Source organism: Anopheles coluzzii, chromosome X (assembly GCF_943734685.1).
Source record: "Anopheles coluzzii chromosome X, AcolN3, whole genome shotgun sequence".
NCBI lineage: Eukaryota > Metazoa > Arthropoda > Insecta > Diptera > Culicidae > Anopheles > Anopheles coluzzii.
In genome coordinates, this window is record NC_064669.1 from 13,569,848 (window position 1) to 13,596,350 (window position 26,503).

At 45.8% G+C, this 26,503-nt stretch overlaps 2 protein-coding genes across 3 annotated transcripts in view; one reads left to right on the plus strand and one right to left on the minus strand.

The window, feature by feature from the left end:
- LOC120961550 (uncharacterized) overlaps positions 1–26,503 on the minus strand; it is a 115,984-nt gene that overhangs the window by 71,813 nt on the left and 17,668 nt on the right. The gene's annotated exons all lie outside the window — the stretch shown is intronic.
- LOC120961591 (uncharacterized) lies at positions 11,699–17,797 on the plus strand. 2 transcript variants are annotated; one of them, XM_040385409.2, is made up of 4 exons: positions 11,699–11,829; positions 15,939–16,084; positions 16,188–16,497; positions 17,654–17,797. In XM_040385409.2, the coding sequence occupies exons 3-4, from the start codon at positions 16,299–16,301 to the stop codon at positions 17,794–17,796; spliced, it is 342 nt and encodes a 113-aa protein (XP_040241343.1). In that variant the 5' UTR covers positions 11,699–11,829; positions 15,939–16,084; positions 16,188–16,298; the 3' UTR covers position 17,797. The 2 variants fall into 2 exon arrangements, with proteins under 2 accessions (XP_040241343.1, XP_040241352.1); XM_040385418.2 differs by having other exon boundaries at positions 11,721–11,829; positions 15,944–16,084.

A 26,503-nucleotide genomic window follows, 5' to 3' on the forward strand; every position in this document is an offset into this window, starting at 1 on the left:
CAACAAAATATCTTTAAAATTGAATCAAAATTACAAAATTGAAAGAAAAAAAAACATTAAATTAGACAGCTCTGTTAACGATCGTCTGCGTGAAGAGTGATTTGTGAATCACAAATTACAAATTTAGAAAGAGTGCAAAATTGCTAACTTTAACCGAACACGTTGGACAGAACACGTCGGACACGACCCTATATTCACCACCAGCTCTTCCGCGCGGAACGGGAGCGCAGTTCGAGGCACCTGGGCACTGTGGAACTGTTGCGAACTGTGCGCGATCTTTTCGACTGGTTTTTGTTGTTTTGCTGACCGGCGGGCAGGAACTAAAGTACCCTTCGGGTGTCACTCTGTACGATACGGCACCGGACCGAAACGAACTATGGCGCTCGGCATGCGAAAACGCTCTGGTCGCAATCTAAGCGGAACGGATTAATCAAGAAGGACCGGACTGCCAGCGCGTCAGCACGAAGCGAGCTTGCTGCTTGTTGCTGTCCGCTGAAGCAGGATGCTGTTCTGCTCGTGCGCTCGGTCGGTTCGGTTTGTCTGCCCCGATTTCCGACCGATCGGCCGTTCGGGTTCCGTGCACTATGGGTGAATTAGGTTGGAAAACTGCGAAGGAGAACTATCTACTCAACTCAACGATTAGCTTACGCACGTGAATTTAGCATTCAACGTTATCCGTGTAAAAATGTACTGAGCACAATAAGGTTTAAACAATACAGGATACCCCCGAGAAACGACTGTATTTGGGATCGAAAAAATGTAGTGGACAAAATCGTATGTCCATCCAATTAGAATGTCTGTCAATATAAAGCTCAAAAGCGAAATTTAAGAGGTTTTTTTTTATAATATCTTGTATTTTATTTAAATCAATGTTCGATAATGTATTTATTTTGCTCCAAAAGTCGTTTGCACGATATAAATATTCAAGACTGGGTAATAGGGAAATCTTTATAAATGTGACGATAATGGTTATCAGTAGGACATTTAAAAAAATAAGTATCAAAATGAAAATAGTCGTATCTGCGATTTGTCGTAACTTGAGGGGAACGTATCTCGAGGGAAAAACTTTACGGTCGAATTCGTGAATAAAAAAACTGCAATGATTAAACATTGTAGAGTTTATTCGTCTATCGGTAACAGAAAATGTGATCCAGATTGGAATGTCTAATGATGCTTCAATACTTTCAAATTGGAAATTCTGAAATCTTCATATACAGTGGAACGCCGTTTATCTGGGCTCACCGGGACTCGAAATCGCCCGAAAACTCGAATAACACGGATGATGGGTCCAAGTATTTTTTTTCATATTCTTGTTTTTTTTTGAATTTGTATTATGTTTTCGTTAAACCAAGTTAGTTTCTATGAGCTGTGTGTTTGTATAATGAAAATGGTCGAAATGTATAATTAATTTTAGCGTTTTTAGCTACAACAATGTGGTCTGATTTTTTTTTTCAAATATTCGCCTCAGCATATTTGCATTGAACTGTCATTTCTCAACAACTTGGATATACAAACAGCCGGATAACAGATACCCGGTAAACGGAGCCCTGCTGTATGCGAGTTATATGTTTTATAATAATCGAAATATTTTTTTAGCAATGATTATAATTGTTCCAGCAATGTCACAATTTTTGTGTCCCTGTTTTGCAAAACACACGGGACTTAACGTGCGTCCTTCACAAAGCAGTAAGAGCTGAAGGGAATGGCAATTAAACACACGCCCGTGGCATCCGTTGTAAATAAATTTACAATTTTACGTCCAACTCATGTCCCACCGTGCTCGTATCTCCTTCACTGGCAACGATTTCGGAAGTCAAAAAGCTCCCGATAAGGGAAAGAACGATAGAGTGAGAGCGAGATATCGATACGGTTGCTGCTATACTGTTTGCCGGATGGTGAACCATGCGAAAGAGTATCCGCGCATTATCGCCTTTCTCGCCAAGGTTGCTCTCTCGCTTGCTCCTTTGCCGCCGAATACGTGCGCGCGCGTGTCGAAAAACGTTATCAGATAACGGTGATGCACACAAACGGCGGTCTTTCGCTCTCTCTCTCTCTCTCTCTCGCACGCCGCAGCATCACCAGACTGAGATTCATCATCGTCCAACCCGTCCCAGTGTCGCGTGCGGCCGTGTGTCTCGCTCCCACGCTCATCGTTCCAGCTGACACGATTCGGGCGACCGTTCGGGTGCTGCCGTTGCCGCCCGAAAGTCTGCAAAACCGCACGTGCACTTGCCTACGGGACACACTCGTTAGCTAGTGCACACGGGAAGAGGGCAGTGTGGTTGGCAGAACACCAGAGGGCAGTACTGTTTGTGTGTGTGTGTGTGTGTGTGTGTGTGTGTGTGGGTCCGGGGAAAGGGAAACAAAAACCCACCGCGCCGTCTGTTTATGTGAGACGCAACGCTACACTGTCTCTTTTTCTCTCTGTGTCCAATCCTAACAAGTGGTTTTATTTGCATTGTGTGTGTGTGTGTGTGGTGCTTGGGGGATGTTGCCCTCTGTTGCTACTATCATCCATCCTCCGCGTATCTCGTTCTCTATGTGGTCAAGTTGGGGATATCATTTTGCCCAATTTTCAATTTCCCTCTAGGGAGATCTTCCTTATCAATTCGCGTGAAGAACGCCTCTGTTTTCTCACTGTCTCTTTATCGTACTTTACACTTCCAGTAACACACTCACACACAGGCAGTGTATGCGTCTAAAACACCCTCTCGCAAGAAATGTATTCGCCACCGCTGCTTACCCACCCCCCTCGCGCACTAAGCACAGTTCGAACTTGTAACGTGCCGGTCAACAGCCGAGCGCTCTACCCGCTACACTATCAGCGGCCGTTGAGCGTACGCGGACTAGAAGCAGTTTTTATTCTGAAAACTTCTCACGAAAGCATTAACCACCAGCAGTCCAACGCACACTGTCGTTCTGGTTTCATCCATCTCTGCTCGAAACAAACGAACCGACCAAGTTATTAGGGCGGTCGGTATGGCCGGTGATCGGAACGGTTATGTGCGGGCTTTGCGCCACATTACTCAAATACCGGGGAGAATTCGGGCGCATACCGTCCTCGCCATGTCATCAACATCGTACTTGTACACCCACAAAACGCGGCTGTTGCTTGCCGGAAATGAACTGTAGCAGCATCGCTCCGCTCCGCTGACGAATGAATGGAATACAGTCTCCAAGCACCCTTCCTTTCCGCTATCCTTCTCTCTTTATCTCTCTATCTCTCTCTCTCTCTCTTTCTCTTGTGTAATCCATCCCTGTTCGATCTCCATCAATGCATAAGGGATGAGTGACATTTCAAAACCGATTCCAAAGCGGAAGTTACTTGCTTTATTGCATATGGCACCCGCCGCCTGTTGGCAGGATCTCCGAGCTATCTCTACACAGTTTCCTTCTCCTTTCTGTCTGCTACCTGAACCCTTTGCCCGCAGCATCCCGAGAGTCATTGACCGAATACAACAACAACAACAAACTAAAATCTAACGAATGTCAACCCGAACATCTAGCAAAAAAAAATAATCGGATGTGTATCCGGTTACGCGAGTCTCGATTCATGCGATTCTCAATCGAGCATTGCCGTGATTCGTCGGTGCCACACTCTTTTCCCATTTACAGCTCTTTTCCCTGTGTCCCATCTGTCACACATACACACTCACACAAACAATAAAAGCAAAAGCACGTCACACCAGCTTGAATTCAATTCAATCACCCAAAAATAGCTGGCGTGCCTTGATGCATGGCGATCCGTGCACCGCAACAGCACGTTTGGTTCGTAAATTTTGAAAGCTCAATTTGGATGCTGGCCAAGCAAGCGGCGGGCAGGACGAGACCCGAGCGTTAGTTTATCTTTTTCTTCCGTAGTTGCGTAGTCCTCCCGCCTGCTGGCGGATTGCAAACTGACAATCGTAACAGTCATGCAGCGCCCGATTTGCGCACCATCTGCTGTCGACGTCGCTGGTTGCTGGGGGAAAAAGGGAAAAGGGGGTCAGAAAAATTCCGCTGTAATTCCAGCACGTAGAGCACCACATAATACCCGCCTACGTGTGTGGCGGATCCGATCGCTTCCTTTCCGAAGCATCACAAACATCACCATCGCCACCAGCGCACCACCGGCAGGGCCAGCAGCCACTTGCAGTGCATTTAATATCCCTTTTTTTTCCTTTCCACAAACAAACCGCCACATTCCAAGCGAGTGTATGGGAGTATGGGAGTGCCGAAAGGGTGCGAGAAAAAACAGCGCCCAACATCCACCAACCCGGTGGCAATCACGGTGGAAGGATTAGTGTCGAAAGCCGTCCGCCCGATGGTGGGAGCCATTCAACACGAAAGGAAAAAAAAAGAAGACATCGAATGTAAATTGTGAATCGCAAAATATTTCCAAATCGGAAAAAATGTTTGTAATGTCTCGCACGGATTGCTGTTGCGGTGTAGAGAGAAGGGACGGGAGCCGCAGGAACAGCTCTAACATGCTTTTCTCGAGCGGCTGATCGTGGTGGAACGGTTTTTTTTTTTTGCATTACCGATTTCAATAGCTGTGGTACGAGAGTGGGTTTTTTTTTTCAATTTATTTTTCTCCCATTTTCGCCCTTCACTCGCTTACCAACGTCGTAAAGAACATTTTCTTCCTTTCTGCAACCAAACCATGAGGAAATACGACCACGCTTTCATGGTGGCATGGTTCAGAGAGGAAAAAAAGATAAATACAGGGGGGGGGGGCAGAAAAAGGACAAAATCTTGATCGGGAAATATTCTCACAAACCGATAATGGAGCAGCACCTGTCGATAAAACTTATCGTGCGTGAATTTGATCCTGCACCCCGTCCTGCAGCGGTGTGGAGCCTCGCGATCATTCCCGCAAATCGAACGCAACACCCGCACTCAAACACATAGCAATCGTGAGTGGAATTGCAAATTGGATCAGCCCCGACAGGACAGGCTACATTGGTCGGTGGTACGTCCCACCGCCGTTTCTGACCTTCAGGAGCTGCAGCAGGCTTGCTCACCCTTTTTTTAACGCGCACCACTGCTCCCACACTTATCAATCGTCCAGCTGAACCCCGCCTCGGGGGGGGGGGGGGGGGGGAGATGCTTTATGGGAGGTTTGCGGCAGCTTCCCTAATACGTTATGAATATGCCCCGGGACCGGCATCATCCCGGGCATGCATAATGCAATAAAAATGGAAAGCAATTCCTATCCATCCCGATAAACAATAAAGGCGGGCGTACGTGTATGGGTGGATTAGGGCGGCTAGCGTGCCCAGTGGGTGATACGATGCTTCTGATTGGATCAAGCGTGGTTCACCGTTTGATGGTTGATGGTTAGCGATTATTGCATGGTTAGTGCGGTTAGGCAGGTAATCCGCATAGCAGGCGTACCATTTGGTGAAGTGTTTTTTTTTTTAGGAATGGAAAGTGCATGTTTTCGGGTGTGTGATCGGGATGTTGAGCTGCCGATAATAGTTGAAGATCGTGATCATCTTGAAATCAAGCTGCCTTTTCTTAAATATCATATCTAATAAAGATCTCAGATATATCAAAATCCCACTTTAAGGTTATCAGGGATCTATCAATATCTTATTCTAAAGGAGACATTATAGGAATGAGATTCTAATTATTTCTTGTTTAAAGATAAAATCGGTCCTATTTTATTAAGATCCAATTCGATTCCGAGGATGTATAACATCCCATTTTGCAGGATATCCCCACACCAACAATCTTAAAACTGACAAGGTTATTCCCCAATTTTATTGTGAACAATTATGGGAACATGTTGCGCATCATGGCAACCCTGGAGATCTCTTTTTATAAAGGGGGTTCGCCTCTCAATACAGTTTGATCGCGGTCCATAAATACTATCAGTCTTCAAAAAAAAAAAAATTAGAAGGAGAGTTCTTATTGTTCGCGATTAACGCGATTCTATAACCTGTCCCATAAGTCCCACTGCAGAGGCCTGAGGCCAGTATGAAGGTAAAAGAGCCAATAATGTACTTCGTGTGCTTGTGAGTGTAAAGGGTTAGAATTCTGATTTGAATTGATTTGATTTCTGACAACTCCATTCCTCTTACGTTCGACATATCAGAGCTTCACGAAGCATTTTTTTTTCAAACATTTGCATTACATGACTCAAACGGAGACCCGTAGTTGTCTAAAAATATGTTTCTTCTTGCAACTTACAGGCTCACAGCTTAGAGCTCTTAATACACCCACGCTCAAAAGCATTGAAGATCTTGAAAAAATATCGTCAACTAATGATATAGGATACCATATCGTTCAAACATATTTGAAGAATTATACAAAAGCTAGACGCCAAGCTGCGCTTCACGTTGTTGTTTGCTATGAACAACAAACCCAGATCTATTATACAGCAACGAGATTAGATTCTACGAAGTAAACTTTATATGACATTTGAGACTCTAAACTCTTTTTCTCTATAAACGTTCTGTAATATCGATTTCAATTACGTTCGTTACTAGTGGTTTTATTTCACATTTTTCCGTTGGACGTAGATCATTGGTATTAGTAACAGGTTTTTATCGGGTGGTCCTGTGGAACAACCGTCAACTCGTACGACGTCATAAAATGCCCGTCTTGGATTCAAAACTCATATACATAAGTGAAGCCAATATAGGTCGGCATTACCGCGTAGTTTATTGTAACTGAACAAACATTATCATATAACAATGGGCCTGATCGGGAACGAAAGTCGATAACAGAGTGGATAATTTAGTCGATCGGTTAGCAAAATTCCAATGTTATCCAATTGCGTTTTCTCAATCAGAATCCTCGCTAACCGATCGGTTTGTCAGTGGAGTGGAATGGTGTTTGCCACCATAGCAACGTGGTTAAAAAGTCGAGCAGTGGGATATGCAGTTGAAAACTCCATACAAAAAAAACCATTTCAGTCGGATAGCCATTTCTACTGCTCCACCCCAGTTGATATAACAGTGGAAAACTAAATAATATGTAAAACCATGTCTAACAGCTCGCTAAAAAGATGTTATAATCGCTGTTTGAGTTATTTGAGACGTTTTATCGCTTGGCTTTGAAAAAATACACTTTTTTCTCAAATTAGAATCAATTTTTTTTCATGGGGGTGGTGGGGGATGTTGGTCGGGATCCCTGATATATGAGCCCCCTGTAGTCTTTGAGTCCCTTCGTCTATGGAGCCTCTATCGTTCACGGAGGCCAGCGATGAGACTACTGTACACACCATATATGCTGGATTTTATATGCACGGGGTTCCCGCGGCCACTCAGTTCGTTTACCGTTAAATCCACCATTGCGGAGGGGACGTAGTAGGTTTAAATTAAAGTGGCCAGATGACTTGGAGGCGTCAGTCGTTAAGGCCAGGATAATGGACTGGCGAGGGCGAAAAACCGTGAGCGGTTTCGGACACTCTTTATTGCACGGAATAATTGTACCACGTTGTTTCAAAATATTTTTGCACGAGAGCGTTAAATACGGACGTTCACGGATCCAACGGTGGTACATGGCACAGGACAAGGATCAGCGAAGGCGGCATGTTCAGAAAGGATTCAAACCTGGTCCTCCAGTTCATACGATTTTGTTTCATCTAGACTTGTTGAGGCAACCACCCGTTTCACACTTTTCCCGGATTGTTTGAACAGGCCTACAGTCGGTACTATCTAAGGCCACTTCTGGTGTGGACTCTTCACTAGAGGGTCCGTAAATAAGCCAAATTTACTATTTTATTCAATCCGCAAAACAAACAAAAAACAAAACAGATAGGCAAAACCAATGGCTACTCGAATTGGAAGAGTTATCCACCAGTGGAGAAATTATCCACCGGTGGAAAATAAATTCCACCGGTGGATTCGAGCATATTAACCGATCGGATACATTTTATCGACTTTCGTTGGCGATCAGGCCCAATAATCCTACCAAATTTTGAGTCAAATTTTGAGTCAAATTTTGACAATTTCCGCTAGGTGACGGTATAAAATCCAATGAGTCATCTAACATAATGATGGCCGTCTAGCATAATGATGAAGGCCAAATTTACTGGGAACATCTTGCATTTGAAGTGTGTCGGAGTAAAGTTGCCTGCCCGAGTTTGAGTACTCTATGTGCGTACTTCATATCGATGCACAAAACCAGCTCGTAATCATCCCAATCCTCTTCCCTAATATGCCCTAAACCACACACACACACACACACACTGGCAGAACGAAATCACCAGGCAAACTGTGTAGCGCGGCCCCCAGCACATTGACGTGTGCCGCTCAACGAGCCACACAGAAGAAAGGTGTAAAGATTTCATAACGAGTGAAGGGTGTTGAACGTGCGCCTCTATATGTGTGCGAGAGTGCGCACACAGGGGCGCCAACCGGGAGGCTACTGTAGCGTTTCGCAATCCAGTAAGCAGAGATCTCGAGCCACGGTTCCGCCATCCCGAGCGCGACCACTCCGCGGTGGTGTGCTCCAAACAGCCAATTAGCACGCAAATTTCGAACGGCGGGCACCCACTTCACACTTTGTTTCACACACCAGTGCAGCCGGTCCCGTTATGTTCCATTTTTCTTGCAAATGTCTTCAGTTGGATATGGGGGGGGGGGGAGATGTTTGCTGGACTCGTTTATCGCCGGTACACCTTAGGTCGGTGTGTGGTATAGTTCCGCTCAGCGCTCAACATACGGCAAACGGGAAGCCAAACTGGACCACCATTTGAGCGAAGTTGAAGACGAAAAAACCAAAAGCGAAAAGAACCCACCAGCGGCGACGTCTGTAAATGACCGCTCGCGCTTATTGCGCGTCGTTTTACCGGAAACTAATGTGAAGTACTGCCAGCAACTCACACACACCTACGACCACCACATCCACGCTGAGCAGTGAAAAGGGAAAGGAAAATGGATCCCACAGGTAAGAGTCAATTAACGATGGATTAATAAGCGAGCTCACTTGCTGACTGTGATCATTTGGGGGAAAATGGCTACCCTACACACACACAAACACACCTTACAGGAAACACCTTAAGGAAGGCAATTCTGTAGCTTTTACCTGTTCTGTTTTGGCCCATTGGGCCATAGATCTTTAGCCGGCTTTTCCACACCAATTGCCCAACAACGGTTGGAGGGAGGGCGATCAAACAGAGCAGCTGGAATTAGTGCTGAGGATATTTTTGGGATCGTGCTCCATCGTGTGCGCCCAAGCTCTGAGGACCCTTTCAATGGAAGGTAGCTTCAGCTGAGGAAAAAAACGCAGTTTGTGTTCATTCCACAACGAAAAAAAAATACAGTTAAAAGTTACATCGCTTAAGGTGCACCGGGCTCTGGTAAGTCATCCAGCAAGTCCTGCTATTTCCATTCCTTGCACTAGGGAGCACGGAAGAAGCGAGGTACAACTCAGAACTAACTTTTTTGTTGTTGTTGTTGCTTCCGCTGCTGCTGCTTTTTTTTCCTCAAACAGCGCTACACAGTGGGAGAGCAGTTCGACTTGTGCTTTAATTTGTTCTTCCCTTTTTTATGCCACTTTCCTTTCCTACTAGCGCGCGCACACACACACACGCGCGCCCCACTGCCAAAGAAACTAAAGTTCAGTTCGCCGTAACAAGAAAACGTACTTTCCGATTTCGCTTGAGGATTTTTTGCACCACCGTGCTCTCTCCTACTATCTCTCTCTCTTTCTTTCATTTGCTTCCTCATTTGTAGGGCGCTGCTTCAAGGAGGCAACTTCCGTCGTTCACGAGGAGTCAGTTAAGTTTCCGGTATGCACACACACACAGACACACACACAGTACTTGCCAACCGGTACATAATGCCCATGGCTAAGAGGGACCCTACGAGAGGAAGGAAGTTGGCAGTTATAGTAGCACTCACACTCACAGCCACAGCCACAGTTCGTCTTCTGGGTGCTTTTGCGCTTGTTACTGGCACCCGCCGAAGACTTTGCCAGTAAACATTGGCATCATCTTCCAGGCACTTGGAGTTTTCCGCTTCCTTGCCGGCACACTTGCAACTACTCTGAGGGGTTAGAAGAAGAAAAAACACACACCCAGAATCACCCGCAAGCGAACTGCACCGAATTGCAACTCGCCACTCGTCTGTGGGCGGATTAGATCGGCTTAGCGAAATTGAGTCGTGGAAATTAAACTAGACGCCAGCGCATTGGTAATGAAACATTCAGGGTGCAGCAATGTAAACCCATGCAACGAACACCAGTGGCGCCAAATCGGACCAAAGGTGTTGGACCTTAATTCTCCTCCACTGCCGCAGCTACGTGTGTTCTGGCGAAAATGTTGTAAGAATAAAGCATGCCATCTTTAATGCGATTTATAGTTGCCGATTACCACGCGCTTTGCTACATCACTCAATAAGCACAAACGCTGTATTTGTTTCCCTCCACGCTGCTGGTTGGCGGAGAAAGTTCTCCGCATCTGCCTTCGCGACTCATCTCATCAGCAGGATGATGATGGGCCGTGAAGAACGAAACCCACGTTCGAGCGAGCGCGTGTCGTTTCGTTGCACCTCGTTAGGCGCACATCAGGTGTGAGTACCCATCCGCAATTTGTCTCGTTACGACACCGATGAGTCATCCTCAACCCCGAGGACACATTGCCTGGACGTACGGCTTCCGACCCCCTTCCCCCCTCTGACCGCTCCTCGAACGCGTGATAATGTTATGCAAAAAGCTTTTCATGCACTTGGAGTACATCGCGGCAAGAAGTTGCCGCCCATCTTAAAACAAAAACACTCCCCAGGAAGCGGGGAGTGGGTTGCTTGGAGAATTGAAACCCCTACCGGCGGAAAAGCTTGTGACGAGTAATGGAAGAAAAATGTGTGTATAGGTGTGTGTGTGTGTGTGTGTGGTGGCAGTTCCTCTCGCTCACCTTTTTCACTGCAAACCGTACTTCCATCTTGAAGAAGGTCTACATTTTCTAGGCTTTGTGTGCTGTACCAGGTACTGCCCAGCTGGGACAGGGAGGACACACTGGTGTACTTGAGAAAGGTCGCGTCACTCTCACACACACACACACACAGCCCAGAAGTGTCCGGAGAGCTTTCGATGCCTCCTTGGCAACTGCCTCGGGGGAACCAGTGCGGCAGTGTGACATATGTAATCCGATTACGTAAGAGGATTAAAGTGAGCTGAGGTATGACGATGTCATCGTTGTCGCTGTCGTCGTCGTCGTCACCGTCCACCAGCACCGCACTGTCGGGGCAGTGTTGTATCGGGCGTTGTAAAGATCGGATCCTTTACCTTCCATGTCAGCCTCCTCCCCCAACTTCAAGAAGAACAACCATATGGGAATGTCGGCTCAAGTTCACCGCAATCATACCAACGGCACACGCACGCACACGCAAAGTGGATGCATATATATATATATATATATATATATATTGATGCTCTCAGTTTCCCCATGTATCTTTCTACTGCTCGGGTATTGTGGCCACTCGAAAGGATGTCATTTTCCGACGCTGCATTTCAGCGAGGAACACCCACACTGGAAAGTAGGCTTTACAATGGCTTCCCCCCCCCTCTCCCATTGCTCTATCCATTTCAATGTTTCTATTTGTGACACCCGCACTTGAAGGGTGTCTACCGCTAAAATAGGGTCCATACCCTCTTATGACCCCACTCGTTTTTCCACTCCTGCTATGAGATCATCTCGTTAAGGCAGGCCGACGGACAGTGCCGAGTGTAGAGCGCACAATAGAGGTGAATTGTGCAGCCAGTGCACACACGTCCGCCTGCGCGCAAGTGTTTTCGGGCGGCTCAGTTCTCCACCGGCCGGCATCTTGACTGGACGTCCAGCACACGACGGACAAAGCGTACGGCGGCGTGCGTCTCCGCTGCGCCAGGGAAAGGAGTGTGAGTGACAATTAACATCTTAATTTAATCACCGAGCGCGAAAGGGTTCCGGGATTCGGTATCGAACGTTCGGAGCATTGTGATGGCTTGGTAGATGCTGGGAAGTTTGAAACAAACACACGTTGCGTATCCTTGCAAAATAGCCAGCATGTGAAACATTGTGCTCAAATAATGAAACCTGTCGCGTGTGCTACTTACGAGCGGCGAGAACATCTTCGCCATCAACCATACATTTTCAATCACTAGCTGCTATAACGGACCAACGGAAGAGATGGTGCCGTGGTAAAGGTGTTAAATGTCCGGCTTTACAACATTCTCGTCGTCGGTTCAATTCCCGGCTGGGAACCGCGTCTTGATACTTAATGCCGTTTGATACATAAGACACTTAGCTTTAGTCCCGCTATATGAGTGAGCTTCAATTTACTTGATAGAAAATCACAATCGTTTCACGAAATTTGAAGAAGAGGGAAGAAGCTGCTATTCCAATGGTTGGGCAAAAGCAGTAGTAGAATCGTTTCTTTGGAGCATGTTGAGATTTGATGTGCGCCCAGAGCTCCTTTGCATTGAATTCCCATTATGCTTACCTGTAATGAGAAGGAAATGAGATGAACAAATCATTAATGAAAGTCTGCCTGAATGTTTGTTTTTATAAATTTTTAAAAAAATGTTAAAATCTGTCTTGCTATACTTTTGGAAGGAGAAGTGAAGTATGAAATTCTCTTAAAGTGTGTTTCAATTATGTCCAGCTAGTTTGGTTTGTTGATCATCCAGAAGTACCCTTCCCTCCTCTCAGAAGAAGTCTTTATATACCCGGAAAGGGTCAGAGTTGGACGTCCTTTTTACATCTCCAATTTTTTTTTCTATCTCTCCGATTAACACATCAACCCGAGCACCGTTGGAAGTGTGGCGAGAATAGGAAGAAGATGAAGCTATATCGAAAGCGCTAGCGCACATGCATATGCGTAGCGAAATGGAACAACAAATTAGAGACAGTGACATAGAGAGAGATAGAGAGAGAGAGAGAGAGAGGGAGACAGAGAGAGAAAGAAAGAGAAAACAGCGACAGAGAAACATCGAGTTGGAAAGCAAAAATATGACCGGAAACCGGATGCTTCGCGACAGCAGACAGTTGAAAATCCGCGCCAACTGTGTTGTTTACTTCTACCAACAGAACTGCTGCCGCTGCTTTGGTTTGGTTAAAAACTTTATTTTATTCCACTTCTTTAGCGTGGGACTACAGTAAATATGAAGCGGGCGAGGAAGCGCGAAGGCTCTCTGGGGGCCCTATTTAGCCATCGGGTTGCCCATCCATCTCAACCCCTTTTTTTCCCCCGAATGTGAATAAATAAACATAAAATCCGGACCACCAGCCATACCGGCGGGCGCGAGAATCAGTCTGCCCGCGAAAACAAGCGCGACCTTCCCCTCCACCACCCTCCCTCGCTCTGCGAACCTACGCCGGTGAATGGAGATCATGGGGAAAAAGGGTGAGCTGTTGGAGCAGTGTGTGTTTGGAAATGGTGCGTCGTTATCATTGCCCAAACACAGCAGCTCCATGTTCACATAAAACCCGCTTTTGGTTTGTGTACTCCTCCCCACCCCACCCTTTCCTTCCACCGCCAATACACACAATCCTCGGTCGCCCTTCGCCGGCCCATTGTGTGTCGGTGTGTCCGGAGGGAAAATGATTGATTAAATTTTTGCCCCAACGAGGGGATGCCCACACTCACAGTGCCGGGATCTCGGCGGGCACAGCAGCTTCTGTGCATGTGTCACACGATAGCGATTATTGTGTGGACGCTGTGTGGGGCGGGTAAGGTTCGCAAAACACCCGGCATTGGGAACTAGAGACAAACGCCTTTTTCGATGTCGCTGCTGGGTTGGAAGAGGGGGGGGGGGGGGGGTTTGGAATTGGGTAGTATCCGAGGGGAGATCTCGTGTGCTCGTTCGTATTTCCTACATGTGTAATTGAAGCTTCCAAACTGCCATCGACATTGGAAAATCTGTTTTGCTATTTTGCTGGCTACCGATCAGTGACAGATAGCTGGCCATCTGCACTAGTGATGTGTTCTCTGGAGCGCACGCACGACGCCGATTCGACACCGGTTAATGTTAGTCTGATTCCGGCTCCGGCGCATTTGTAACCCCTGGTTCCACCCGGAGATAGAGTAGTCCGGAATTGGAGTCTTCCCGAGTATCCATTGGAGTTGAAGTATCCAGAGCCCAGCGCCAACCAAAGTAGGAGTCAACGAGAATCGGAGTCAGCCGAAATTAGAATCAATCTGAGATTGGAGTCACTCGGAGTTATTAAGTATCGGGCTGGCATTTCATTTGGTTTTTTTTTGTCTTTTGTCCTGACAACTTCGGTTCCCGTCGACTCAGCCCAAGAATCATTTCCCACACTTTTTACATTTAAACAATTTCTTAAAGTATTCTTTATTATAAGTGTACTAAGCCACATAGTTTTAACATGTCTTTTGAAGACGCTTTTCCGTCTTTAGCGTTGTTAAACCTTGTTAAAACGTTCTGAAGACGCTCATGTGAATGTCTGCAGAAACTATAATTGGAATTTTTATGGCTGGTTTTAATCAACCTGTAAACGTATTCTTTAGCACGTTTAAAGACTTGTTATTTGAGACTAAGGCATCAAGATCAATTGATCTTATTAAATGTGTATAAAGTCTTGGATAAAGGGAGCTTGGAACAGTCTGTACAGGACTGTACATGAAATACGCTATTAACGCAAAACGTGGATAAGCCAAGTATTTCTATCTTCTGCGTAAGTTGTATTTTGCAGTTTTCAACCATAAAATATTTATTTTTCTTTTCCTTTTGCTTGCAGTGGGTGGTTTTATGCCCTGCAAAGATTATTAGATATTTGTCTAATTCAAATAATCTATGCACGGGATAACACTGAGAAAATCGCAATTATGTAAATATGCGTATGCCAGGTTCCGCGTATCTCTGACACTGCCTGTACGCGGAGAGTCTTAAAACTTGTTAGTTTTAGCGCACAAGCGCTTCCTAAAGCTACGTGCTTCTTAAAACAATCTTAGCCACACATATTGCACTACAAATCAACTGAACTTGTGATCAGGAAAGTCCTTCTGTTCTTAAGCCAATGGAATCCATTTTTATTTGTATGGTTGTTCATTTGCGTGTGCAATATGTGTCACCCATGTTGATATTGTGATAAACAAAATCATAGTTTACATGACAAATAGAAAATGGCGATTTCCAAAGCGCTTTTCACGCCATGTTTATTATGACAAAGCTTTTGGTGCAAATTAGGGGCGTTCAAAACAAATCTGTATTTTTAAAACACTATATTTTTTACTAAGAATATGCATTTTACTAGGGTGCTTTGATTTTTTTCAAATTATTATAATGTATTTCAACAGTCAAAATGTTATGGCATGGATTTCTGCTCATACGCGAGCAATTTCATTAGAAAAAATATCAAGACAACTTAATAATTCTCAAAAATTCTCAACCATTATTATGACTTCATATTTAATGCTTCATTGCCGTCTCAAGAACATATCCATAGCAATAAGCTGTAATTTTGATAGTTTATTTGCGTCTCACATCTTAAAGGTCTAGAAATGGTTTTAACTAGTAGTCTTAACAGAGTTCTGTAGATGGGCCCTTTCAGACATGAGTGAGTTTTATTATAGTCTTATTAGGTCATACACGATATTCAAATGAAAAAGGAAGACTTAATGGAATAACCGTAGCAACATCGTTAAAACTATGATAAGATTTAAAATGTTCCTTGGGCGGCCGACTCCGGTCGACTCCGACTTCGACTCCGAACCGCTCCGACTTCGGCCCACTCTGAACGACTCTAACTCCGGGTGACTCCGAGCCCATCTCCGGAAGACTCTAACTTCGGGTGACTCCGACTCCGGCACTTTACGCAGAACTAATTCGCACCACGGGATGGGATTGCACCGAGGAAGATCGCTTCCTAAACTTATATTCTCTCTTTCTTTATCCCTATCGCAAAACCTTGATTGCTACTGAATATCCCAAACAGATCGATGTTTGCTGTTTTACTAATTTTTGCATTTTTTCATGTATTTGTTTTTGTGTATGTTTTCCTACAGCATAGAAGAGTGACAAATAAGAGCGGACAGGAACACCCGTACACTCACTACTCCCATCCACTAAAGCGTTCAGGTGGCGTGCGCACTACAACAGTAAATTTGTCTCCGGACCTGCCTTCACTATGCATTCAGCAGCTCCCTAAGCTGTAAGTGTGTATCTGTGTATGCGTGTGTGTGTCTTTATGAGTATTTCGAAGGACCCGGAGGGTCTGTTACAAGTCGTCCCGATTCTCCTCCAACCCCCGACAGCGACGACACTAGCAAACACAAACAAAAACAACCGGGCGACGGAAGGTACAAAGGCAACCACAGGCATAGGGGTAGGAGCGCGGTGCGAAAGCGAAAGCGGCGGCTACAACTATGCCACCGGCAGCGTCGTCGGGACGGCGGGGCAATGGGACGGCGGCACCAGCGCACCAGCAGCGCAAGGGCAAGGGAGGTGGCGGTGGCAGCGGCGGTACGGTTGTGAAGGGTGAGGGCTCTGGCGCTGCCCGGGCGCCCCAGGACCCGGACGAGGATACCAATGCCGGCTTCGGGAAGTATTTAAGATCGCAGGAAGGTGAGTGGGGGAAAGAGGCGTTGCGAACAAAGGGAATGGGCGCGGGGGCAGGAGCGTTGAGCTGAGCGTGGAACTATTGATTGGATTTCGCCCATCCATCCACGCGACACCATTGACGTCGTCATCGTGATATCCGCCCAACAATGCCGGACGCTCCAGGCAACAGCTTCTTCAAGACACCGCCGCAGCCCGCAAGTGTGCGGGCGGTCGGCGGTCCGGTGGGGTGTTTCGATGGTGGAGAAAGCAATGCGCTCTGAATGTGACGTAGGAGGCTGGTGGAGGGATGGGTATGGGGGGCTGGGCAAAAAGGAAGGATGGAATCCAATCAAAGAGCTCCAAGAATGGGAGAACTCAATCCGTGCGCGAATGGGGACCCCGGGAACGGTAGGATCGGCTCCAGAAATCTAAACGTTAGTGCAAAATGCATTGACCGTTGTGTGGTTTGTACACGGGAAGGAAGCCATTTTGTTATCCTCCGGATTGAAAAATACAGGTTTTGTTTGTGTGTTGCTTTTGAAGAAAACGAATAAAACGACTCTGACGGAGCCGGAATTCGGGAGATGCAGTCAAAATTCTTAGCGAGCAGCACCTGCCATTCCAACAGGATAGACAAATGGAGGTTTGAGCTTTTTGAAAACTAAGCAACTAAAAAAAAACGATACATTTTGCAATGCGGATAGCTTGACAGAAGAAGCGTACTGTCGATTTATTGGGTGGGATTTCCCAAAGGGTGGTAAATAATTTTGGCGCTCTAGATTGACGGCAAGAGCGCATGTTTCTAAATAGGATAGTTTTGTTATGCAGATTGCCTACTTTTAGGTTCCTATCATGTTGCATTGCATTGTTTTATTAAGTTTTGCTTATTCTAAGGTAAATAGCAAATAGGAACGATGGAAATTTCCTTAAAAAGCTACTTTCTAACTGCAGGATGCCTACATTTAGGCGCAGTTTGTCCAATTTTATTATTTTGTTCATGAATCTTCCTGGAGGTCAGCAAAAAATCGATTGAGTTGAAAAACTATTTTCAAATCAATATATATATACCACAAACAACAGTATGTAAGCAACGCTAAACATATTTTTCACTTCAACCCCTCACTATCCAATGCTGTATCTTTTTCTCTCTCTCTCTCTTACTCTCCTTCTTCCCCGACAGGAATAGAAATGATGAAGCTGTTCGTGATCGCTAACACGATTGTGGTGTTTGTTACGATGGCCTGGCCCCAGATGCAGCAGTCTTACCGCATTTTGCGCTCGCTTCTGTTTAGCGACGAGGACGACGATGCTGGCGAACTCTAAAGAGGTGTGAAGTATTGTGTGCTGAGTGTTTCTGTGGTGTGCCCGCGCTGTTCAAACTTTGAGAATTTAAAAAAAAAGAACAATCTTGCTCTTCCTGTTGCCATTAAACAAGCTACCGTGGCACGTGGCAAAACTAAAGTAAAGAGAAAAAGACAGAGGGAGAGGGAAAGACACGACTAGAAAAAGAAAAAAAGCAAAGCAAAAGGTAAACTCTAATCTCCATAATAAATATAGTAAGGCTCTGGCCACAGGCCGCCACACCATGCTGCTGCTTGCCTTTCGCAGCTTCTTCTTCATCGCCGTCATCCTGGGCTACAGTACCGGCATCTGGCGACTGATTAACGACTACTTCCGGCGCGAGTTCCAGTCCTACCTGGAGGTGGAGGCGCAGACGAACCAGTACCTGTTGCGGGACCCGCCAAAAGCGGTGCTGGCGCCGGATGCGCCCGATAAGCAGCTTCCAGTTGGGGGCCGGCAACTGGTGCGGTCGCCGCCGCCAACACCACCACCACCACCACTGGACGGCAGCCATCAACAGGTGACAGATTCGATTATGGCACTTTTCGAACCCATCACCCTCGACGCGGACGCGAACGTCGATCGGAAAGTTAGTAGTAACCGGCAGGAAGGTACCGTTGGCGGTGATAAAGGGCCACCGGATGCTGCGACGCAGGACGGGACGCTGCCAGTAACGACGGCCGTTGTCGCCGCAGCAGAAGCCACCGATATCCGGTCCCGGAACGGGAAGCAACCTTTGGCCGAAGAAGACGACGACAGAACAGGGCGGAAAGGGATGATGGAAGAGGAAAAGCAGAAGCAGGGGGAGGAAGAGGCGGAGGAGCAGGATAAATGGATTTCGTACTGGAGCGAGCGGGGACGGCGCGCAGGCGTACCGGTGGACGATAATGCGAACGCTTACTGTACGGTGCCGGGCCGGCCCGACTCCTACGCGGAAACGTTGGCTGGTGCCGTGACCAGGATGCGGGAACGAACAGCAGGCAGCGACGCGCTCGGTTGCGATTAAACCGCAAACGCACGCGAGTGCGTTGGTTAGCCGTAATCAAATTAAACGTGCCTAACGTGACATTTAGTTTGTTTGTCTTTTTTTTGTAAGGAAACAGCAAAGAAGAAGCCAAACTGAAAACAAGCATGGCCGAATAAAAATAAACTAAAACAGACTAGAATAAAAAAGCGCTCTGAAATCGAAAGTCTTATAACGGTTGGAATGAGTTAATTTCAAACTAAAACTGATGTTGTATGTTTTGTCTTACATTTGTCGTGATGCATTGTGTGTGTATGTTTGTATTTTTCCCTTCTATAACGGTATCAAAGCGAGCAGGACGGAGTGAGGAAGATAGAGATGGAGTACGAAGAAACAATTATGCATGCGCGTGAAGAAATTAGAAGGTAAAATATGGAAATGAAAACCTGCGTGTTCGCTGGTACGATGCCCAGGCACAGCTGGACTTAATTAAGCATCTGTTGCATCTGTCGGTGGAAAAGGCTTCGCGGAAGAGGGAAATAATCGTCCAAACACACACACACACACGCCAGACTGCAAACGGAGCGGTGATTTGCTTTCTACTGTTTGCCTTTGTAGCACGTAGCTTGGCTGCAACCGCACGGGTTGCTCACATTCTTTACTGATATTCTTGTATATATGTTTTCTTCCCTTTTTGCTATCGGTTCGCGCCCCGTACCTTCTCCGAAAAGTCATTCCAACTTATTTTAATTACAGCACAGACACATTGGACATTTTCGGAGCGACGAATAAATAACGCGACCAACAAGGTAAGACACGGAGCGCGGCATGCTTGGGCCTTCTTCAGTCTCCTTTCTAATTAAAATTCCGCTTTTTCCATGCCGGCGGCCAACCCCGAAGACCAAAAACGACAAACGGATGACGCGATTTATGGCTGCATTTGTGTGTTGTGTGTGTGTGTGTGTGTGTGTGTGCGTATGTACAACTAGCGCCCGATTTGTTCCCGATCCCGGTGTTTGTCCCTTTTCCGGAACTGATCGCCGCCTTACTGGCTAATTTGCTGGTAAGAGACGGTTCGTCGCCCAACGCGTGTTGAATTGGTCTCGAATTAGTCACCAATGGCACCGTTGGAATGTGTGTGGCGGTCTTAGTCTGTGCACTACTTTCCTCCTCCAAGGCGGACGATAAATGGCCGATTATTCGGATAGAGCAGAGTGTCGAATTGGGTCTCGCACCCGGTTCTGGATGCTAGTGGCACACCGGCTTACTAAAAAAAAAGTCCCGGAAAACCCATCTTGCTACAGATTGAAGAAACAAAAAAAAAATACTGCCACTGTTGTAAACTAGTTCGAACGCTTCTGTCAATTTGGGCTTCCAGCGTTCGTCCACGGGACCGGAAGAGTTGATGCGAAGAAAAAGGGAAGAAACGAACGCCCGAAAACCATTTTAATCCCGTTTCCGATAAAGTGAGCGCTCGAAAAAAAAAAACACGCGTGGCAGGCAAGGGGGGGAAGGAAGGGAAAGCACCACAACCGTCGGCCAGTTCAGGGCATTGATAATACAGATTGAGGTTGCCATTTTGGGGGTGTAAAGACAAGGCAAAAGCGATTGAAGACAGTGATCGAAGAAAAGCAAAATAAAAAAAAACAACGGAACACAAATGTGTTAAATAGCAGCGCAGGAGTTACAAGAAAAAGAAACGCACCACGGCACTTTACCATCTTCCCAACAAAGCACCAACAACAGCAACAAAAACGCATTCCCAGTGAACAAGCGACCACCCCCGGACCGGAATCGAGAGGGAGCTAGAGTGAAAGAGAGAGAGAGAGAAAGAGAGAGAGAGAGAGAGAGAGAGAGAGAGAGAGAGAGAGCAAAAAACCTCTCCACCAAATGCCACCCACTGTTCCGATGGTGGGTGGTGCCGCCGGCAATGGGAAACGCGCGCGCTACTCGCCAGGAAAATTGGGAATAATCGGAAGCAGCTAATTGAAGGTGCATTCGCACACACAGACACACTTACACCCCGTTTTCACGCGGTTGAAAATTGACAGGTGGGCACAAAAACAAAACACAAAAGCAACAGCAAAAAACCCAACTGGTGAAATGTGATCCACCACCCTTCTAGCGGCGGGCGCGTGACGTGGGAGGGCTTTCTTTTACTATCTCTTTCTCTCTCTCTCTCAAGTGAAAAGCCCATTGGTTTTGTTTTCGCGGTGTGTGAATTCGGTGTCATCTCCAGTACGAAGAAGGTAGCTGGGAAGGCGAAAAGAAACCGAGAGTCGCAGCCGACCAAATGTCATTACCTTTGTGGTCACCGTTGAGCGGAGGGGAGTACAAAAAAAATCCTATCGCTAATTCGTACTACTCTAATTGAATTTATTGGATAGGGTTTTTTTTGTTGGAGAATAGGTCATCTACGCCTCTATTTCTCTGTCTATCTTTTTCACGATCGTGCGCACATCTGGAGCATGTTCAGACAATCGACTTGTCTGTTGACACTGATACATACCGCAATTCGAGTGTTTTCTTTTTCTCGTTTAGGTTATTGTGCGTTACAGCTGGACAGTTTTGGAGCTCGATGAATAGGTCAAATGATAAGAGAAATCCCCCCCCCCCCCCCCCCCAAGACACACTCAACCGAAGAAGAGAAAAGAAACCTCCAACTAGTGAGTAGTAGTGAATTTTAAGTTCGTTTGTTGACCGTGAAGCGCTTGCAGCGCGTGTGTGCTAAAGCACAACACACTCGCACATCCGATTAAATTTAGAGAGAAAGTTTGTCCGGTTCCGGAGAGTGACAGAGCCCAAATCGTACGCACATCGCGTCGGTCCTGTTTTGGGAACGTAATTGATCTGGGTCACTCTCGAAAATCGTCTACGTTCAGTGTCATTTGTGTCATCGTTTGATTGTAGGAGGCATATTAGCGTAATGATCGTACTTTGCTTTAGCGCTCTGTGTGTCTGACACTCGATCCACCACATGGAACATGCAGCTCATGTTACCCTATCAACCCTCCGTTACGAGAGCCGGGTAGAGTTTCCTGGTGTTCTAAGGTGCGGCTAGATTCTTCCAGGGGAATGGGTACAAAAAAGATACAAAAAAAACATGTAAGGCGGCAAAATCCGAGTCAAAATTGCTACATTAGTAAGGTAAACCGGGGCAAAATGGCACCGGTAAGCATTTTGCTGTATCTTTTGGGTAGATCACTTTACACTGATTTTTTTACGGCAATTGATGCTATTTAACATCTTATTCATCAGAAAAGCAATTAGAAGTTGAATTGCCGTATTGCTTCGAATTACGGCCAGTTAAGGAATTTTTGGCATGCAATATTATTTTCTTACAAATTCAATTTTAATCAGTCAAACCTCTGTATAACTGACTTTACTAAAGAAAATGATCCACATTTGAAAAAAAAATAAAGATTTCCAATTATTGTACTCGAAAAATTGCAAAAAATCATAATAGCAACGATATGTTGATTTACATTTTTGACCGTTTCGAGTTCATGTTTCAAATAACGGACGTTTTGAATCATATTCCGGACAACCTAAACATTTCGTTTATAATCTTCACATTCACACACACACTACATCTTTTTTGATTTAAAAATTATTTTAAAGTCCGAACACCCAATTCCAAGGGCCAGTGTCCTCCTCGACCGAGTTATCGACGGTCGTATTGACAACGGGGTTTGGGTGCTATTTTTCACATGTATTCGTAGATGCATTGAAATGAAGTACTGCTGTATCTTCAAATATCGTTGTTTACTTGGGATGTCCGGAATTTAAAACAAAATAAAAAAATGTTGCTTCGAATTCCGAACAGAATTAAAAGCGTATTTTGATGACATTCAGAGCACAATGTGATAAAACACTTTTTTCACGTTGATAACTACTTCCTCAATGGATTCCGATGTATTTCAATACACGGGAATGCGTTAAATAAGCATTATCGCATAAATAACACTGGCGTCCGTTTGAAGCAAAACTGCGAAGAATGCGTCTGGTGGTGCACTGACCGACAGAAAATACATGTTTCCAGTGGCATCAGGGCCTGCTAAGGGTCAGACACATTTTTAATTTATTTTAGGATACCATAGCATTTTTTTTAAATATAAATCCGATATGGCCAGAGACAGGGTATGAAGAAATTCAACAAAAACATGCCAAATGTCTGGAATTTGAAGCTGTCCGTAGTTTGAACCATAGCGGTATTAGCATCAAATGTGAATTAATGATAAATCAGCCGGTCTCAAGGTACAGGCGTCAACTCGTACGACTTAACAACATTCCTGTCATGGGTTCAAGACTCAAATAGACCGTGCCGTCATACGTCGTATGACTGACTATCATCCTGCTATGGGGGGTAATTCAAAAGTCAAAAGAAAGCCAACCACACAAGTGGGGTACAAGCAAGCCTTGACCGACAACGGTTGTTGAGCCCAAAAGAGTAAGAAGAAGAAGAAAAGTTAATAAAAAGAAATTTAAAAATCAACATCCAACAGTCGTGTAAATGCCCAAGTGAAACATTCTACAAACTTTAAATATACAAACACCAAATTAAATTGAAATGATTAGTTTTTTCACGAAAATCTTAGATAAATGCCATATGCATGGATGCACATAACTTTGTCTCTAATTGTTTGTTTAATTCTTACGAAAGATTATCTTCGAGACGATCTAAATAACATCGTTTCCAGCAAAATAATTATATTTCCTGATTTATTAATTTATTTTGAAATCTTAGGCTATGAACCTGTTTAGATTGAACATCAAACATTGTTTTAGATGTTTTTTTTTCAATCTCTAGAAGAAATTAGAACATATTGGTTTGCCAATAATGCAGGTGATCATTTCGCTCCTCCTTCCCCTACGAGCGCATTGTTGCGCTAGTGGTGGCACTCACTGCGTAGTGACTGAGCGAGCTCGCGTATACTTTGCGCCATACAGCCACACATCACCTTTGACAGCAACGGCGGCGTTACGGGGCGTTATCTGTCAAGGACGGCAAAATTGCAGGCACCTGCAAAAGCCCAATCCGACACTTCACACAGCGCTGATTCTCGTAACATGATGGCGCTCATGGTGTGTATGTGTGTGTGTGTCTGTGTCACTCCGTTGCTCACTTAGAACCAATATGCACATACCAAAGCCCGCTGGTGCAAACATCAGCAACAAAAGATAAGGTAGAAAGAATAGAGAGCGGCAGAGAGCGAGCAAATTCCGTTCCACCCCGACCCGAGCTCAGTCCTTCGAAACCCTACACCACCCAACACACCGGCACAAACCCTGCCAATGGGCGGGAACTGCGCGGCAGGGTGTTTTGTGACAACTGGCTAGCTTAAAGTGACACTCAAACTTCCCACACCGTTCCCGGCCGCTCCATTTTCCCGCGATTGAGGTAAGATGGTATAAAATGTGGAGCAAAATATTATTTTTCCACCCTGGAGGGGGGATCGTCGGCAAACCAAAATAAGAAGCAAAAAAAGGGTAAAATTAGCCAATTCGGTTTTCTCCTGTGTGGTGCATTCTTTTGTTTTCGTTGTATTTTTTGTGTTTTCGTTCGCTCGCCTCGGGCGTTGTTTTTGTCTCCTGCCAAGCACACACGTGACACGTGGTCAAATGGGGATGCACACAAGATGCCAGCGCAAGACAGAGTACGTCACGACACGGCATTATTATTTTTTTTTTTACATTTCCTTCCCCCTCCCAGCACTGGCAAAAAGGGATGGGGTTTAATGCAATTCGCCTTCGTTTTCCTTCTCGCTGGAGCCCTTGTTATTGTTTCTTCATTGCATATTTTGCTGGCAACCCCACATGGGATAAGTAGTGGGTGCGCTTGCAACAACGTTTCCAGCATTTCCGGAGCATTCCTTTTGGCTGCAAGATAAAGAGGCTGTGGGTACACGGGTGCGCCCGTTCGTGCAGGTCAACACAGCATAGGGCCCGACAAAATAGCTCTATGGCACAGCGCACAAAGAAAGAAGAAAACAATTACCACTCTCACACACACACACACTATCACATGGGAAAGGATCGAAGGACGCGAAGGACAGGAATTTAAATTCGACAACTTCAGAGCTTCACTCCGCGTGAGAAGGAGAGCAATTCAGGGTACAGGGGTGTCATCCCATCCCGTACTGCCAGGCCCTTTACCGGCAACGTTTAAAAAGGGATACCCGGCAGACTCGTTTACGGGCGCACACATGCACGCAAGGCAAAAAACGGTTTACCACTTTATGCTAATGTTCGCATCCGCTGCATATTACATATTTAATTACCGCTTACGAGCAAAAGTAGGGAGTGAGATGGAACGAGAGCGAGCGGGAGAGAGAGAGAGAGATAGAAAGGGACGCAAAAGGATAGATAGATCTTTCCATCGCCCCGGCTTGCTGGGTCGGGAGTTGTTCTGTGCGAAATAATAGACTATTTAAAAACATGTCGGGCAGCAGGAGGAGCAGAGCGGATAATACGGGATTGCACTTGGAAAGGAAGTAAACACATGCACACAAACACACACACACACACACACGCATACATGTACATTGGTGGGACCGATGGGAGAAGAAACAATTACACATCACAGACACATCAGGGATGATGACGACGACGACGATGATGAGAGCTCGCGCTATGTTTCCGCCCTATCCCACCGGTTCGACCGGAAGTTTAATACTCCAAACACACACACACACGCACACACATGTACACGGGTAGTGTTGCTGGGTGGAAAGACGCAACTGCAACAAGCTTTCGGAAAGGATGGAATTTATGCATCTTGTACTTGTGCGGCCGCTCGCGCGGGTAAAAGATGTTAGGCGGTGGACGATCCTGTCCAAGGAGGCGGAAAGGAGTTCGTCAACCCACCCCCCCCCCCCCCCTCCCCCGGGAGGATATCCTCCTGTTTCGGAAACACAGCATCTTCCCATTCCCTAACCGATAGCACAATGTATGCGGGGAGGAGGAGGTTTGTATTCAAATTTAATTCGTTACATCACATTGCACATCCTTCACCCATTCTGCTTAAGCCTTGACCCCGTCCTGGCGTGTTCAGGACATCTAAGGATATCGCTTTCTGCAGCAATCTCCCAACAGAAGGCGAACGTTTCTCACACGCACACACACACACACACACGTACTGTGAATAGTTTGCCAAGATCCGCCGGGCGGGATTTAAATCAGAACGTTGTGCTCCGCTAAAAGGGGGTTCGATGGAGGGACGATAGTGGTTTGTAAATTAGTAAATGTTCGCCAAACAGATGCAAGCGAGAGACAGAGAGAGAGAGAGAACAAGGGAGGTAAAGGAGGAGTGTTGCTCATGTTTTGATAGATCCTTCGGGGCCTTTTGCCGAGGATCCCGGTCCATGTTGACTGCGAACGTTGGCAAGCATTCACCAGATGGGTTTTGTATGTTTGCTTTCATCTGGAGACTGTATTAATACATTCCGGATCAGATTACATTGGCTGCGAGTGTTTTCGTTCGAAATAATCTTTTTGTTCAGTGTACATCGATACACAGGCAACCACATTGATTTTTGGAAAACGTAACGCCGACTTAGTTTATAGCGTTTTGAAAAGTAAAGCAAAGAATAATATAAATTTCAGTCAGAATTCAATAGATTAACGCTTTTCCAAGATTTTTCCATACATGGGCCTAAATTTTAACTGAAACATCGCAAAAGAGTGTCATCTACGACATGTGAGCTAGTTCTCCAAAACGAGGTC